Source organism: Malus domestica, chromosome 16 (assembly GCF_042453785.1).
Source record: "Malus domestica chromosome 16, GDT2T_hap1".
In the NCBI taxonomy this organism is placed as follows: Eukaryota; Viridiplantae; Streptophyta; class Magnoliopsida; order Rosales; family Rosaceae; genus Malus; species Malus domestica.
In genome coordinates this window covers 38,344,986-38,362,699 of record NC_091676.1, presented here as the reverse complement: position 1 = coordinate 38,362,699, position 17,714 = coordinate 38,344,986, and the positions used below count along the sequence as shown (strand labels likewise).

The 17,714-nt window shown below is 38.0% G+C and overlaps 2 protein-coding genes and 1 long non-coding RNA gene across 9 annotated transcripts; 1 reads left to right on the top strand and 2 right to left on the bottom strand.

The window, feature by feature from the left end:
• The first annotated feature begins 844 nt into the window (after positions 1 to 844).
• On the top strand, positions 845 to 1,503 carry LOC139192731 (uncharacterized). The gene is made up of 3 exons (XR_011577094.1): positions 845 to 970; positions 1,232 to 1,315; positions 1,435 to 1,503. It is a non-coding gene; the product is annotated as an uncharacterized lncRNA (long non-coding RNA).
• Positions 1,504 to 2,704: 1,201 nt separating this feature from the next.
• Positions 2,705 to 8,112, bottom strand: LOC103436750 (protein NLP5-like). 2 transcript variants are annotated; one of them, XM_029095479.2, is made up of 5 exons: positions 7,704 to 8,112; positions 6,240 to 7,254; positions 5,326 to 5,373; positions 4,320 to 5,235; positions 2,705 to 3,959 (listed from the first exon to the last, which is right to left on the bottom strand). In XM_029095479.2, the coding sequence occupies exons 2-5, from the start codon at positions 7,122 to 7,124 to the stop codon at positions 3,082 to 3,084; spliced, it is 2,727 nt and encodes a 908-aa protein (XP_028951312.1). In that variant the 5' UTR covers positions 7,125 to 7,254; positions 7,704 to 8,112; the 3' UTR covers positions 2,705 to 3,081. The 2 variants fall into 2 exon arrangements, with proteins under 2 accessions (XP_028951312.1, XP_028951313.1); XM_029095480.2 differs by having other exon boundaries at positions 4,320 to 5,232.
• A 4,581-nt stretch (positions 8,113 to 12,693) lies between these two features.
• On the bottom strand, positions 12,694 to 15,814 carry LOC114822157 (arabinosyltransferase XEG113-like). Of its 6 annotated transcripts, none has more exons than XR_011577388.1 (6): positions 15,492 to 15,791; positions 14,854 to 14,917; positions 13,624 to 13,732; positions 13,426 to 13,545; positions 13,157 to 13,243; positions 12,694 to 13,035 (listed from the first exon to the last, which is right to left on the bottom strand). XR_011577388.1 is itself a non-coding variant. In XM_070815733.1 (6 exons), exons 3-6 carry the CDS (start codon positions 13,711 to 13,713, stop codon positions 12,905 to 12,907), a joined length of 450 nt encoding a protein of 149 aa, XP_070671834.1. In that variant the 5' UTR covers positions 13,714 to 13,722; positions 14,854 to 14,917; positions 15,492 to 15,814; the 3' UTR covers positions 12,694 to 12,904. The 6 variants fall into 6 exon arrangements, 3 of the variants coding, with proteins under 3 accessions (XP_070671834.1, XP_070671836.1, XP_070671835.1); XR_003770300.2 differs by having other exon boundaries at positions 13,624 to 13,722; XR_011577387.1 differs by having other exon boundaries at positions 13,624 to 13,722; positions 14,854 to 14,931; positions 15,492 to 15,631.
• Positions 15,815 to 17,714: the final 1,900 nt, after the last annotated feature.

Here is a 17,714-nt window from a genome sequence, read left to right as displayed (position 1 = left end):
TGCTAAAGAGAAAACCTCAGCGCCAGTCTTGGCAGCCTTCTCAACCGCTCCAACGAGCTGACCAATTGGAATTGGTCCAGTTGAATTGGCCCCAACTTTCCCATACAGCTCCTGGTTCGGAATTTCAGACAGCACAGCCTTGGTGCAGAGACTTCTCGTCGGTTTGGCAACTGATAGTCCAAATCTTTGAAACCCATGTTGCAATTTTTGCTTTGAGTTCAGTAAAAGTGAGTGGTTAGGTCGATTGGGCGGTAAAATTGATCTGGGTATTTGAGAAATTCTCATAGGAACGTTTGGGGAGAAACCTGGAGAAACCATACCCTCATTGTTTTTCCCGACACCCATACCCTCATCGCTTTGCTCTTCCCACCCCTCTTTCCCGTCAATCTCCCATCCCCAAATTGAAAAGTCCAAACAAATTAATAACAAATTTTTACAAGAGAAGCTTACCAAAGGAACCTGGAGAAACCTGGAAAACGAGAGAAGGAGAGAGATCGCTAGTTTTTGGAACGAGAGGACGAGAGAGTGGTTTACGGTGCAGTTTGGGAGGTACGCGAGAGCTCTGAAGGCGAGAGGAAGGCGAGAGCGGAGGGTAATTGTGGGTTGTTGAAAGTTTCATTAAACGTAACACTGTTCATCCGTGTTTTCAAAATAAGCTGTTTTTGGAAGCTGCTATTTGCAACTTCAGGTCTTCTTCACGTTTTGGGCTTTTTCTCAACCCTAACTTTGAAATAAAGCTGTTTTTCAAAGTTTACCAAACAACAAAAATTCTCATAACTTTTTTTCATCCCAGCTTTTTTATTAAGCACCTCAATCCCAAACTGCACCTCAGATTGATGCATTTTCCTTAATGCCAACACTAATTTTCAATCTACCCTACTTTTATTCTCATATTATGTTTTTCTTTTGAATGCTGTCTTATTTAGGTATTGATCAGAAAAATCCTGGTTTACTGACTCGTTATATGAAGGTGATTGCTTTTTTACTCGTACAAAACAACATGGATAGATCATAGGGATGTTATAGGCAGTTGGAATTACCATCATTTTCATACTTTTCTATGTTTAAGAGCTTAAACCTTTAAGAATTAGAATGTTGGGTTATCAATAAAAACTTCGATGCTATTTTTTTATTTCAAAAGTGTGGTAATTCTGTGATGATAGTCTGCTTTCTGCTTACCTAAATTTCTAACAGTGCTGTTTTTCTCTTTTTTCTTGTTTTGCACTTGCAGGAGATCCATGCTCCCATTCTCAGCCTATGGGGAGTCTAGATAGTTGTCATTTCCATCTTTGCTGCATTTGCATTGGCTAGCATTGTGAGTTTTATAATTTTCCCCCCTAACTCATCATATATTTGATATCCATGTGAATATCCATTTTACTGTTTGTGCGCACACCTTCCTCAGTTAACTTCTGATTCTTTCAAACTTTACAGGCATTGTGCACCAGAATTCAGCCTGGTTTGGAACAAAAGATTGTTCTTCCCCGAGACTCCTATCTTCATGTCTGTAAGTCGGTTGCCTACTTATCAAAATGCGCTTATGCTATTGATTATTCTGTTTTTTCTTTGAGTTAACATTGACTTTTATGTATTGCAGGGGTATTTCAATAATGTTTCAGAGTATCTCCGAATTGGACCCCCACTATACTTTGTTGTGAAGAACTTCAATTATACTGTTGTTCATTTTCACTCTTTTAGGATGTATGTGGCAACTATGAAAATCTGGAAAATCACATACATTCAGATGAACTTTTTCACCTTTCAACATATGATGTGCTTCAGCATTTCATTTAATTTTCTATCTACAAGCCCAACAGTGGTTATCTGCTATGGGAACTACTCTTTCCTTTAGGAACCGGCATCCCATAGACAGTTGGCATGCATAACATCTACATACGAAGGCAACTATAGTATATACTATTTGTAGTCTCCATTTTACCCTTTCATGTATAGTGCTTTTTAATATGTGTTTGAATTGTCCGTTTGTATGTATGTTTTTAATTGTTCTTTGGTGGAGTGTGTATTATGGTAATATAGGCATGGCATGATAGAGAAATGTTTTTAACTAAATTTGTTTGTCTAGGAGGGAATAGATCAATTCTCATTTTTCAATTTTGCGGTCAGTGCTTTCGTCACTCAGATGTTCAAAATGACCGTCCCTCTACCATACAGTTTAAAGAAAAACTTGCATGGTTCCTCAATGCTCTACCCTCTAATGATTGTGCTAAAGGCGGCCATGGAGCTTGCACTAGCAGTGTGGACTGGGACAGTTGAACTGTAATAAATTAGCTTGATTCACTAGTGCATTCCTCATGGTGATTTTTAATTAGCTGTCACATTTGCTCACTGGGTAACATTCTACAGGGTGTGATGGCGATTCTGAACATCCAATTGAATGCAGTCTCTGTTGTTAATCTTGTAATGGCAGTGGGTATTTCTTGGTCAGTGTCACTCTCTTAAACATTATCTAACATCAACTTCCTCCTCTTTTTCGGTAAATGTATTAATGTAGGTTCACCTGAGAACAAAACAACTCAGAAAACCAGTTCAACCCAAAAACACAGCTCACAAAACCAGAGTAAAGACGACGACTAATGAATGTTTTGATTTAGGATGCACCCAATTCCTGGTTTATTAAGGGGCCGTTTATAAACCATTACGTATTTTCTTCGATATCTCTAACAAACCAATCCAGATACGTAAATAAATAAACAGGGCTATTTAATTGGCAAAAAAACATATGTCAATAATATACAGACATCCATTAACTAACTTGTAATTAACAAAAGAAAGAAAAAAAAAAGAGGGAAATCACTAACAGCTAGCTAATACTGATAGACCAGCAAAGTAGAGTTAAGCCAGCCTGCAGTTTCAGATGGAGGGATCTCCCGGACGACTATTTTCCAGCATCCTTGCTTTTCGTTCCGCACGACCCGAACCTTCCATATTTACATTGCAAAGATTTCATACGCTCCAAGCACCCATGAACATCCCTACTAAAGCTAACCGATGCATCCCCATTTTGTTGACTGCAAACTTGTGCTACTTCAGTGTCTGCAACCTCAGAGAAGCATCTTACAATCACGACGGTCTACCTATCAAACCTTTCAAATGGTGACGAGAAATCTGGAGAGAGAGCTTAATTGTGTGGCTCTGTGAAGATCGGCATACATCCACACACTCCTCTAAATCATCATCACATGTTAACAACACCCTTTCTGAGTCATCATCCAAGTATTTTATATCAAAATTACTCATGTCTTGTATGCTAAATCGCTTTGCGATTTCTTGCACCAAATCTTCATATCTCCAATTACTCTGCATGCGGAACCGGGTTTTCTCATCCCCATATGCAACTTTTACTCTTTGAACCTCTACTTGAGCTACCCGGCCATTATTTTTCAGTGAAGGTGGAATCGACTGCAGATTTTGTTGCTCAGAGAGAATTTTCTGGCTCTGGGATCTTGGCAGTAGCTCCGTTCGATCTTGGCAAAAATCATGCAATCCTGCCTCACTTCTAACCCTCTTTAGCACACCATCTCTTGAGTTATCTCCAACTGGATCATCATTACCAGCAACGTTACATGAGAAGGGATGTTGCCGTGTCTTGCTGGAACAGCATTGGCTTGAACTGGAATTCTGACTGCACGAAGATGGGGGAGATTTTGATGCGGTAGCTTGGGGGCTAAAATCACCACCTTCAGGTGACAAGTTTTCCTGATTTGGTTGGTCACTCAGCTTTGAATTTGAAAATGGGCTGGTCCCCAATAACTTTGGAGACGTTAGCTCTGGGAAGTTCGTATAGAAAGAGTTGATTTGGAAAGCACCAGATGCGCCTTCAACTGAGTCGATTACACGTTGGAGTTTCTGTAAAGAGTGACCAACCTTCTTTATTTTTCGAGATGGCCAACGTTTAATCCCATGTTGTCTGCATATCCTTTTCAAGGTTGTTGAGCAAACTAAACATGAACAATTTGTAAAAGAAATGCATTAAAATTTTGAACGATGAAACCTTCATAGTAGAAAGTACATAATCCACATAAATATAGAATGCTGCAAGACATTAGCGTGCTAGTAGATATTTTTGAAGTCCAATTGGTATTACCTGGAGAAACAGAAAATACTAATGTGGGAAACTTTATTTTGGAAGATTGCAGTGTGTATATGTAAACCATACAGATTGTACAAGTAAAACGATCATAAATTGCACAAAGTATACATACATCGGTCCCACTACTCTGAATGCCACCAAAATTCCATAGGAATATTCACAACTAAAACATCAAACAGGAAGCAGGTTTATCACAAGAAATGCTTACCTCCAATACTCTTTGCAGCATCTTTTAGACTACCGGAAAAATATTTTCGAAGAACTTGCAAGTTGATATCTTTTTCTGCCTTGGCACGTCTTTTCTCTCTTGTCTTACTCGCACCAACAGTTGAAAAGCTACCCTCACCCTCACCCAAAACAGAAAACTCTTCTCCACACTCAACACTTTTTAGGTTTGAATATTCCTGATGCTGCCTTAATTTCGACAATTTCACACTCAGCACCTTGCGTTGTTTTTTGTTTGGGAACATTGAGACAGCATTACCATTCTGTTGGACCTCTGTGAAACAGGCAATATTACTTGGTCCGGGATCTGACGGGACTATCACCTCACTGACATGAAATTTAGTTTCCTCCTCAACTTCCTTGTCTGTGACAACCCGTAAGCTCCGGCATGTCTGTTGTATAATCAAGGACAGTGAATTAAGCATCTTTTTCTGTTCTTTAGGATCCCTGCACTCCAGTGGCAAGAAGAACTCCAGGACAAAATCAGTTGAACTAGTGTCGGTGCTCCGTAGACGTATTGCAACAGCTGCATGCAAATTGAACATCCTGGCATGGTGAGATAGAGGATACTCTGTCTTGAAAAAGGAAGTTATATCATCTGAGAAACATGGCTGATTGGTCATAAAAGCTCTTCCAACGATGCCTTGGCCTCTTAGCAAGTGATGCTCAGAGCACGCTTCATGAAAACCCTGGATATAAGGATCAGCCACATGACAAGCATGATCCACAGTTGAAACACAGTGGATGTAGTTGTCATCAGAATGTCGACACCCATCTTTACCCTGTTCGATGCATGACACCCAGGTTTGTGCCAAGGGCAATTTGTGCGTCTCACATGCAGATCTCAAGATCTCTTGGATCTCAGGTAACGCAGCGTGATAGGGCTTGTCACACCCCTGCTAAGATAATTCCACCAAATGACCTTAGAACAAAAATCAAAATATGCTAATACGTGATAAATCAAGCTTCCTTCAGATCTATCCGTTTACCTTTACATTTTCAGTACTCAAATTTCTAGAACTTCGAAGATCAACAGCCTGCAAATTGTAAAGCTTGTCTACATCAGAAAACAAGATTCATGTGAATTTCAAAAGTCTTTTTCTAGGAGCATGGACCTAATAAAAGTTTATCTGCGTAATACTAAAAATAAGTTTTCCCTCTTTTTTCCAGTAAATTGAACGAAATAAACACAGGAACGGAAAAAAGAGGTTTCTACTCGTATGTCCATCCTCAAATTCAGAAGCTCATAGTGATAAACACCAGAATTGAGTTTCCAATTCATGGGTGTGACGGAATATCTTTTAAAAGTTTAAATCCATTAACTATTCTCTCAGTTTGGAAAACAGGCTTAGAGGATTAACAAAAGAGAAACTTGCTCCATTAACATGAACACAAAAGAAGATAAAGCAAGAACCTTTACAATGTCAAGTTAGATGCCACGCATACAGTTTGATTTGGTATGAGGATGCCCTTAAGAAAAATTGAAAGTCATCAAAAACTAAAGAAATAGTGTGATACGACATCTTGATTATAGTTATATCATCTCTAAGAATCATGGGAAACTCTTGTAATATTATTTGTCAAAAGGTGAAGAAAGTTGAGATTCCATCATAAAACCAATTGGCAATAAGAGGAGTAGCCCAACCTCTCAATGTGGGACTCATTCTCAACACGCCCCCTCACATATGGCGAATTTTTGAGCCTAACACATGGATAACACAACTTGCTCTGATACCATGAAAAAAGTTGAGGTTCCACTATAAAACCAATTGGCAATATGAGGAAGTAGCCCAACCTCTTAAAGCCCATGCAAGGTCCATCCTCCCATCAATGTGGAACTCATTCTCAACAAAAGAAAGAAAACCAAATGAATGAAATTATGATACATGGAAAGAGTACAGACCTCAAGTGCCTTGCAAATGCCATCAATGTCAGGTTGATACCTTATCTTCTGGTCGGTCGTAACAACCTCAATTACACCCAAGCAAGTCCTACTACCTTGTTCAAAGATTGGAAGGGCTAGAGTTCCACTTACATCATACTGTTGAGCATAGCCAACCCGTGGATATTCATCACTTGTAAAATATCGAGCATCAGGAGTCCACTCAGGAACCTTACCCGAGAAAACCCGGCCAGGCAATCCCTTGACCATCTCTGTTGAATCCTCCCCAGTTGAGAACTGGTAATTAACAGAGATATCTCGATATTTAGCAAGCCTGGAACAGTTAGGATCAAGACAGAAAAGTTCATTCGTTGTTAAAACATCTCTACCCCCTCTATTCACTGGCACCCATACTTGTACTAGGACATCTTTGTTTCTCATGACCTCTCTGATGTACATGAGTGCCGTCATTAATCTCTGCGTCACAGATGATGCAGACCCATCATTTCCAGTGGGACCAATCCACCACCTTCTGCTCAATTCACGACCTATTGTAGGATCCTCTGATTGACCAGAGTAGGCCACAACATCTTCTATCATACTCTGGCAAGGAGACTGAGGATTCACAGGACCTTCCTCGAGTTGTTTAAAGAATGGGGTTTGCATCTCCTCTTGATTACTGTTTTGAGACGGGGTCATGGCCATATTGCCATTGGTCTCCAACGTATGCCAAAAAAAGGAGGGGTTCAAGGGGGTATTGGGGAGGCTCTGATTAGGAAACTCAGGTCCATCTCTCGCTTCCAACCAGCATCCCTCTAAGAAGAGTTCATCCATGAAATCCAAATCCATAGCGGAATCAGGTTGAGCTCCCAGCATGGTAGCTGGTGACAGAACGCCATCATCCATTACAGCCCCTTGCAGAAGCCTCACTTTCCGGATTCAGTTCCGCTGTATCCCCCAACCTTTAGGTTCGAAAACTCATTAATATTGGCAAGAATTCAAGTCTTGTGTGCCCGGCCTTCAAATCCGAGTCCGTCTGAATTCCCCAAAATAATAAACAAAATTCTTCAGAGAAGAACAAATAACATAAGAAATTGCAAACAACTCGTTTCATAGAATTAACAAGGTAAAACTAACTAAACAAAGGCAAAGAAACAGGAATTAAATTGTGTATGTATCTGTTACTGTACAAAGATTAAGATTATATTCTGTTTTCCACTCATAGAAATCCCATACGAGTCAATGATGCAAGAACTAATCAATAATTAATAGATTGATGCAATGATTCAAATCTTCCAATGTCAATGATTCAAATGAAAAGGCAAAAACACAAGAAATTAAATAAAACCCACTTCCCACAGATTTTCAAGATTCCAGTTGAAAATTCAAGCACTGCAGTTCCACTAAACAAGAAGCAATCCAGTCTCTGAGACCCAGAAAACCCAAAAAATAAAAAAGAAAGAAAAAGGAATAAGAATAACTCACTGTGGTGAAGATTCTTGTAGATACCCAGGTCAAGTAGAAGTGGGTATTTATTTTATTTTTCTTGGTTTTATTCAGCCATAAAAATGCTGTCCGCAATACAACAAACAACAAACAACCTCAGAAAAGACCTCTGGATTGAAGCGGTGGTTGTTTCCCACAATTCCAAAGTTTCAATCTTTTCCTTGAAGAAACTAAGAATATATTCTGATTCCAATCCAGGCAATCTCATTGTGTGAGAAAGAACAAATGGACCCCACCACACACGTAGCAACCCAGCATGGCCATTCTACTTCTTGCTTTAAAGTCAACTAGTAACTCACCAAACTACACAGACAGAGACTGAGTCAGTAGAGCGAGCTTGATCGTTATATAAGATGAAGGAATGACGAGTTTCTTTCAATTCTCTGTGCAGCCCATATTTTGAAATTTCGTGCTTACGCTCAAACGTCTTTATATTATAAATTATTTTTTATTTTGTAAAAAATCAATTATATATGAAATGATTTGGTTATCCAACGGTATAGAAATATATACATAGATTCGATAAATGAATTACGAATCATTTATTTATTTGTTTTAATTTTGTAAAAAAATAATTATATATGAAATGGTTTGGCTATTAAGCAGACTCACCAACTCGAAACATCAAATTCAAAACCTTTCACATTTTTTATCTAGTTGAGAGTTGCGCTCTTACCACTAAGTCATTTGTTGTGATTATCTATTTGCTGACTAAAATTCAAAGTATACTTAGTCAACTAAATAACATTAATTTTAATTAATTTTATTTAAAAATAATTTTTACTGAATATTTTATAATAGGCATGACATTCTTTGAATCGGTCAAATAAATTGAAGAGGAGAAAAAAAATGAAAAGGAATCTCGAACAGTCAAGTCTTTCTAAAATAGAAAAGTTGAAATGAATAAAAAAATAAAAAAAATAGAAAAAAAGAGATTGAGAGAATCAGTGGGGGTGATTTTTAATAGGATTCTTTTTTAATTCTCTTTGTGGATCTGGAGAATTAATTAATCGTGTTTGTTCATTATAAATTGTGTGGTTAGAAATTATTTTTAATTTTTAATTTAAAATTAAATATAAATAATACATGATGAAAATTAACTACACGGTGTACGATGATCGGACACGATTGATTGATTTTTGGATCCCTACAAAAAGGATCCGAAGAGGATCCTTATCCATTCTAACATGTGACCTAAAATATAGAGAGGGAAAAGGAAGGTGAGGCAATAAGAAGATGAAGAAAGGTTGAGGAACTGTGTGTTAACGATCTCTCATATCTAATGTCTTTATTTAGATTTATTTAAACTACATATTTATAAAATTATGTTTATCAACTAAAATTCCAACAAATTACCACTCTAAACATCTCTGTGACAACCCGTCCCTAATTTTATGATTTTATTTATTTTAAATTAGTGACTTGACGAAAAATACCCCTTGAGGTGAAGGTGTTAACTTGTGTTGACCTGTGTATTGGGAAACATATGAAACATTGTTTTAGCGTATCCTCATAGTGCTCGTCACTACGAATCCAAAAGCGCAAGCGGAATCAAGATTGGAATTGCGATGAAAATTTTATGGAACTACGAATCCGAGAATTACTTTTGTGAAAAATTAGTAATTTATATTTTATACATTTTGTTTGTACCATACTTGACCAATCCCAAAACTATTGTGCACCAGTCAACGTTATACCGTCAAGAACCCATAAGAGTTTCCCTCCAACCAGGAGGCCATCACAGCGCGACACGTGTCGACATCAGAAGCCAATCATAGAGCGACACGTGTCAACATCAGAAGCCAATCACAACACAACACGTGTCAATGTCAGAATAAAACTAGAAACTCTCTTCTATAAATAAAGATCATTCTCTCACAATATTTCCTAATGTCATTTGTACTAAATCATTCGCTAGTACTCACTAAATGAGAGCTTGAACCTATGTACTTGTGTAAACCCTTCACAATTAATGAGAACTCCTCTACTCTGTGGACGTAGCCAATCTAGGTGAACCGCGTACATCTTGTGTTTGCTTCCCTATCCCTATCCATTTACATACTTATCCACACTAGTGACCGGAGCAATCTAGCGAATGTCTCAAACTTAAAACTTTCTGTTGTATCAAAGTCCTCGCTGATTTTGTGCATCAACACATTTGTTTTGAAATCATTATATTATTATTTTATTATTCGTTGATAGAAAAGAGTGGGAGCATTGGCCAATCGGAAAGATAAGAAGAAGAGAAAGAAAGGAGAGCATTGGCTACCCAATCAGAGAAAAAGGGGGATGGATCAATTAAGAGAAAAGGGAGGAGAGTCTGACCAATGAGAAGAGAAGAAAGGAGGGGAAAGGAGGAAGGAGGGAACCGGCCGAGTTCCCCTTCGACCCGTAACCCAGTTTCGACCCGGAGAGTTTTCCGGTGATTCTCATCCATTTTTCCAACGAATTCTACCCAACCCTTACCTGTATACACAACCCTAACCTCCATTCTCTCATTTCCACTTAAATTATGAGGGTTTTGGCCTCAATTTCACTAGGAACGAAGCCGACGGCTTCGAGGACACCCTGTTGCAATTCGCCCTTTTTTGCAACCTTTCCCGTCGATATCCACCATCAAAAAACTTCCCTTTAGCTCAGGAACAATGCCCAATTATTGGTTGGAGCATCGGAGTTGATTTGAGGACGAATCAAGAACACCCAAATTCTAGGGTTTTGGTGGGTTCATGGCGATTTGAAGCTTTTCCCGGCCAAATTAGACTTGACCACATGTATAAAACTTGCTCTACTCGTTGAGATCTTCACTCTTATAAAATTTGAGAATTTTTAGAAATAGTTGAATTTTTCCGACGAGTCGGGGCGGCCATCCGCCGCATGGGCCGAGACCCCACCTGACCTTCCTAGGCTAATTTGGATGCCCCGATTCCATATTTGACATCTGATTAATGAAATTTCATTGGTTGGGTATAATTTCGCCAAGGTCCACCACTTGAACATTATGTGAATCGACGATCCGACCTTTGGATCGTCACCAAACCTTAGTATGTTATAGTACGTAATATTTAAGGACCATAGGAACTTTCAGATCAGGAATCCAACGTACTGATCTTCCCGAATTGGATTTGTAAGTTCGTAAAATAAAACATTGATAGCAACCCAATTCTAGCAATTGGCGGAGATCCGACCGTTGAATCGTAGTTACGTAGGGTTTCAATAAGCAACCCAATTCTACCAATTCTAGCAATTGTTCTAGAAGCTTATTGAAACTCTTGAGAAGTTACAGATCGAAAATCCGAGGTGCGGATCTTTCGGATCGAGTTACGTAGAGTTGTGGACCCTACCGTCAACGTTTGACGACGGTTGACTTTTGGTTAATGGGTTACAAATCATTCTAGAATGTCATTAGGGATGTGTTGTATGTAAGTTACGTGTTCTATCAATAAGAATTATGAGACGTGATTTGATAATTGTTCTAGGTGACGATCGTTCGTGACACCTCGATATTCGTGCTAGGGAGTTGTAGCGTGGACTTCAGGTGAGTGGGTCTTTTCCTTTTTATAGTGTGTATATATATATGATTGATGGTTTCCATTTATGCATTTGAAAAAGAATTTCTTAAGTACGCCTGGATTAGACTAAAGTTTATAAGAATTAGCAAAATGACGGAATTTATGAAATATGCTACATCCTATGGGATGCACAGGTATACTTATAATCTTTGATGCCATAATTATATCTACGGCTATGAATGTTAGTATGTTAATTAGAACCATCGAATCACTGTGCCATGCTTATATTTATGTAGTCAGCTCATCATTGCTGCACCACGGTGTTATTGCTCGCCCAGGGCCAGGGCCAATCTTTCACGTGTATGTTCACTTCTGCACCGCACGCTCGCCTTGGATCCAAGTAGGTGTCAGTCCTGTCGTACAGGTTGCATTAGGCAACTCTGACTCGTAGGTGATCGCGAATAGGGACAGTCTTCACGTGATTGTAGCACTAGAGTGTATATTCTGATTACACCCAGTACTGTCGTACATGTCGCATTTACACCCAATACTGTCGTACAGGTCGCATTAGGCAACTTCGACTCATGTGCTAACATAGATTGATGAGCATCAGTTCGTTGGTTATGCAGTGCATCATTAAGAAGGAGAACAACTTCAAGCAACCTGGAGAGAGATACAGATCTTGGGCACCCGATAGGTACCTAGCAACCCTATGATGTCTCTACGTGGAAATAAATGTATTCAAACGTCATGCTTGCTTATGATCTAAATGTTCATTGCAGGCAAGAGCGATTCCTCCACCAATAGGTTGATGCCCTGTCCGACCCTCGTGTCACCCATGAAATCTGCAGCATTTGGATCTCACACTGGTATCAGGTGAGTACATACATACAAAGTTTTGCAAACCGGGTCTTCCCTCGACCTGCGCCCCTACCCGACCACATTTTGAGTTTCCAGCCATCTTTGACAACGGCAAAGGTGCCAAATGACCCTCATGTCGTTGCCATTCGATCTCCCTCATAATTTAGGTCTAAACCCGACAAATTTGGGTTGGATTTTATGGAAAACCCTCAAAGGAAGTTCTAGATTTCCCACCCCGACAGGCTCCGGCCACTAAAGCCCCAGAGACACCCAATCTCGCCTACCCTGGGTCCAATGGTCCTTTCCCTTTCAGAAGAGGGTTGATGCCTCGCATACAATTATTATTTAATTTTTTTAACAAACAATATTATCTACATCAAAGAAGTAGGAAAGTGGGCTAAATCTTACGATGGGATAGCAATATTATGCTTCAAATACGTCTTTGACGAGAATCGAACATACGACCTCTCACTTCCAACTGAAGAGAAATACTACTAGACTGTAGTACTAAATAACCCTCGCCCACAATTATTGACGAAGAGTTAATCTCACCAATCCTTTTCCATTTTCATTTAAAAAATAATAATAGACGGTGCAGATTAATAAAAAGTTTTCCATTTCTTTTATTGGAGCTATATATGAAGATTATGAGTGATGCACTTGAAAAATATTTCTTCAATTTGATTGATACACAGATTCTTAATATGGATGGATAAAAGGAAGAGCCTCTGCTCCGTGTACAAACATGGATGCGGCAATCCTCTTCGTTTCCCCAATGCTCCTCGGATTTGTATTTCTTTTGACGGGTAGCTAGGTTTCACGGTGGTGGGTGATCATCCTCAGGGGTTCGAGGAGGGATAGGTATCCAACCTGGTTTCTCATCCCAGTACATGTCATAGTATATGTGACCAGGAGTGTGTTCGGCCACACAGCACCGTTGCCTGGCCATAAATTTCACAAAGCATCACATCAGCACATGATAACTAAGCATGTAGTGCATGTTCAGGGATTAATACAAAACCAAAGTAAAAAAGAAAAACCAAAGACGATGAAAAGGCTTGCCTTGTCGGTGAAACCTGCGAATGCATCTTGCATAGAAGAAAACTGAATTATTTTTACATCCTTGAATGAGGAGAATACCGTCTTGAACTGCATATACAAGTGAAATCCAATTTCGTGTAAGTTACTCAGAGTTAGAACATCAGGATTCAGAAGACACTACTTATTAATAGGGTATAAAATACACATATATTAATGTATACTCTTTCAAGAAAGAAATAAAATGCACTCACACACGCACAAACGTGCACACACATATTAATTCAGATTACCATTTCTTCGTTGCTTCTCCTTGGAAATCTGAGTGCTCCTAAAGGGCTGGTAGTGTTTAAAGCAACACAGCCTCGGGTTCTTTCTTGACAAAGCTGGACATCAAGCCATGATTCTTTCACCTAAAAATGAAGTTTTCCGCTTAGTGACAGAATCAATAAAACTGATGCTTTTGACTTAAAAATTTCAGACTCATTTACCTGTTTTGGCATCAATGGATTATCAAAGAATGAGTATTCTCTAATACCGATTTGGGGCCCAAATATCTCCTCTGGCAATTCCTTAAGCATGACATTCACCTGCAACACACTACACTTTTGTTAGCTTCCACTTCCAGAAGCGATTTCATAATAGAACCTTGAGATACACCAATGTTCCTATGAATTATTTATTCAATTCTTAGGAAGCTTCACTAAGTACAAACCCATTAATCTAGACAGTGGATCTTAATCAGTTTAAACTAGATGTAAGATTTGACAAATGACGAAGGTGAAGAAAAAAAATTAGAAAATCAAAATTGTCCACGGGTAGGTGTAGGAAAATGATTAAATAACTTCTGTATGCCTCTTTTTCTCTCCTCAAATCCTTTTTTTCCAGTTTATTGTATTTAAGCTTCTCAAGTATCCAATCCAACCATGCATGAAATTTCTTGAAACCTTTCATATTCTGTTAATCAGGGATTAGAGACAGTATTTTGAAGGTTGGCCAATGCCTTTTAAATGTTTATATCAAATGGTCCACACACAGGATAGAGAAAAGGGAGAATTATGGAAACACATCTTGTGGTTAGATTGTAAAACATATATTGTCCTTGGGCTTTAATTCATGACGCCTATACTTTATGTCGTTCCTCAGTAACAAAAAAATCATTGATTTTAAATTAATATTGATGGAAGAGAAGTAGAGATTAGGTATGATTTTGATGGAGTCTTACTTTATTTTGATTAAGATGCAACATCTAAACAAAGTTTCAGAAGATAAGATCCGAACAAATTTACAAAGAATACATGATACATTCATTCATAGCCTTCTGGGCATACGATATCACCATTCTAATCATACATACACTTCCTAAGGCTAAGAATTAATTCCTGAACATATTATATATCAAGCACAATCAATTAAGTCTTGTCTTAGCCCAAACAAAAGAAGCAATGAAATGGTCAAGAAAGAAAGTAGCACCCTGCGATAAGCACAACACTCAATGTATCATTTTAAAATGATAAAAGCATGAGGAGTGCTGGCAAAGCAATAAAATTTTATAGCAACGGTGCAAATTCAAATTGCAACCAATTTCTCTAATAATGTATCCACTGGAACAGAATGTACTTCATAGTTCATAACTTTCTTCAATTTGACATCAGCCAGCAAGAGCTCATTTCACCAGGAAGCCCAAAACATATAATCAGTGTTGTCAAAAATATACTTACTTGAATTGGTAGATGTATTCACGTTTTTGTATGCGAATTCTTCAATATCAGGTAGGACAGCCAGCTGCAGGGAAGGAACTGATCATAATACATACAACAGTTCCTCTGTTAAAACTGTGCAAGATTTTAAGAATACGAATGATTGAGCTTCAAGTTTGCATACATTACTGAAGCAATAAATGCTACTGAACTTCCAGCAGTTGGGTATGGCTTTCGTCTGAGTTGCGTATCAGTTTTTTTATTTTTTGGAAGTAAGAAATGGGAGCTATGTTTTTAAAGTCCAACTAGACGCAAGATGTAACCTTTACCCAATAACATGGGCATTAAATTCACATACTATTTTTCATAACAAAATGCATCTCAAGATCCATAATACCATACCACCACATGAATTTTCATTAGAACATTATTCCCTACGAAAACTATAGTAGCATACTACCATTCATACTCTTGTTAAAAAAATCAACTTCCAAACCCATCAAAAATCACATAAAATCACAATTTGAGATGTGGGTATTTTAGAGGAAACAAACCAATCTAAAACAAATAAAAATTCACAAAATTATCGAATTGAGTTTGGATTTGGGGATTTGATTTGATACAGTAGGAATCCGAGAGTCTGGGATTCGCAACCTTACCAAAGAGGACTCTGTAAGCATTCAGATCATGGTACAATGCCTGCCCTTTACTGCTGCAATACTCTAAAGCTTGCGCAAGTTACCAAGCCACTCGCAACCTCATCGCCCATCCCATCGGCTGAGCCTCCCGTGGAAGATGTTCTCCTTGAAACGCTGAAATCAGAGTCGACGGAATCGAGGGTTCTTCCCCTTCTCCCCTCCTCGATCTCTTTCCCGCATCTTTCTTTTCTCCCTCTCCCCTGCTGCCATCCCGCAGCTTCTAGAGTTCTCTTCCCCTTCTTTTTTTCTTTTTTTTGTTTTCTTCTCCTTAATTAATTAAGGGCAACTTTTTAATTATAGCTTTTTCACCATGATATCTTTTGAATACACAATCTCAACACTCTACAATTAATACAAATCCTAAAATTAATATAATAACTCCTTAATACACATACGTAGTTTATAATAGTGAAATTCAGGGACGGGATTTCACACAACCAGTATTCAATTAAGATTTTAAGATGATTTGATAAAATCATTTGAAATCCAACTACATTTAATTAAAATTTTAAAGAAGTTTATAAGGTGTATTTAATTATGAATTTATTTTAAAGAATTTTAAAAAGTTAAGGAATTTGAGAGAATTTGAGGGATTTCGTAATGTATTTTAAGCATTAATAAATCTCACCTCTCTTTTTAGATTTCGATGAAATTGAATCAAAATTTTATATGGAATCTCTACAAATCAATTAAACTCCATCACAACCTATGAATTTATAAATTCTTTAAATTCCCTCAAAAACTCAATTAAATACACCCTTCTTATTTTGTTGTCATGAGTACTAAAATTAAAAAAAAAACTAAAAAATAAAATAAAATACAAGAACAGAGGGGGGCATACACCTTACCCTCCTTAAAAAAAAATACAAGAAAAAAAATGGGGGACTAGACCTTAACCCAAAATACAAGAAAAAGAGAAAGTGGACATGGACCAAACCTCTCCAAAATAAAACCTAAAAGGTAATAACCTGCAAGATAAGCTGCAAAATAAAAAAGGAAAATCCAACAAAAAAAAGTTAAAAAGAAACCACACATCAAGAAGGGGGGACACATGTAGATCAGCATACCCAAGAAATTTGATTTTAGAGAAGGAAGAATCTTTATAGGAGGAGTAGTATGCCAAACAAATGAAGATGAGAGAAGCCATAAATTGGCCAATTTATCAGCAACTGCATTCCCTTCTCGAAATGTATAAGAGCAATGAAATAAATGTGCTATAATCGAGAAATACAGTTCTTCCAATGAGTCTAGAGCGGCCAAGGAGGACAAAAAAAAAAAAAAAACCAGAAGCAAAGTAAGATACCACACTAGAAGAGTCACTTTCAAGCCATAAATTTTGTCAACCCTGTTCGTGAGCCAATTCCATAGCAAAAATGACAACATGAAGCTCCACATAGAAAGAAGTATGATGCCCCAAGCCCAGTGAGAAACCACCAAGAAAATAATCTGTAGAATCTTGGAAAACCCCACCACAAGCTGTAGGACCTGGTTTACCTTAGTAAGGCCATTTGTATTCACTTGACCTGGGAAAATGGAGGGGATGCAAAAGACATTAAAAGTTGCTTATCCAGAAACATAGACATGACCATGAGTGAAAACTCACACCTGCCTAATCCATGCCAAGGTGGAACGACAAAGGCATGAAAAAGAAGGAGGCTTACTTTTAAACTTCATTTTATTACGCATCTTCCAAATAGTCATTAGTAAGAAAAACCCTGATGTTAGTAAGACATTGCAAAGTTGTGGAGAAAATTGCTTGACACAAAAGCAAGCTATAAATCCGAGAAGGAATCAGTAAGCTGAAAAATAGTGCCAAATTGAGTGGCAAGCCAACACCAAGCATGTTGTGTAAATTCACAACTAAAAGAATAAGGGCTCATAAATTTAGAGTTATTGTAACATAGTTGGCATATTGGAACCAGAGGAATGCCTCGTCGTTGAAGTTGATCCTCCGTTGAGAGTTTTTTGAAAAGAATCTTCCAAACTAAAATAGATTAGTGAGGTGGAATGAAATGACGTCAAATAATGGAAGCCTAAATTTTAACAGGAAACCGATGACAAACAATTTCATAGCCATCATAAAATGAAAAGACTCTAGATGTAGAAGTTTCCCAAAATGACACGTCATTGTCCTCATCAATTAGAAGAGGTGTCTCTAAAATCTCTTTAGTCAAATCTAGAAAA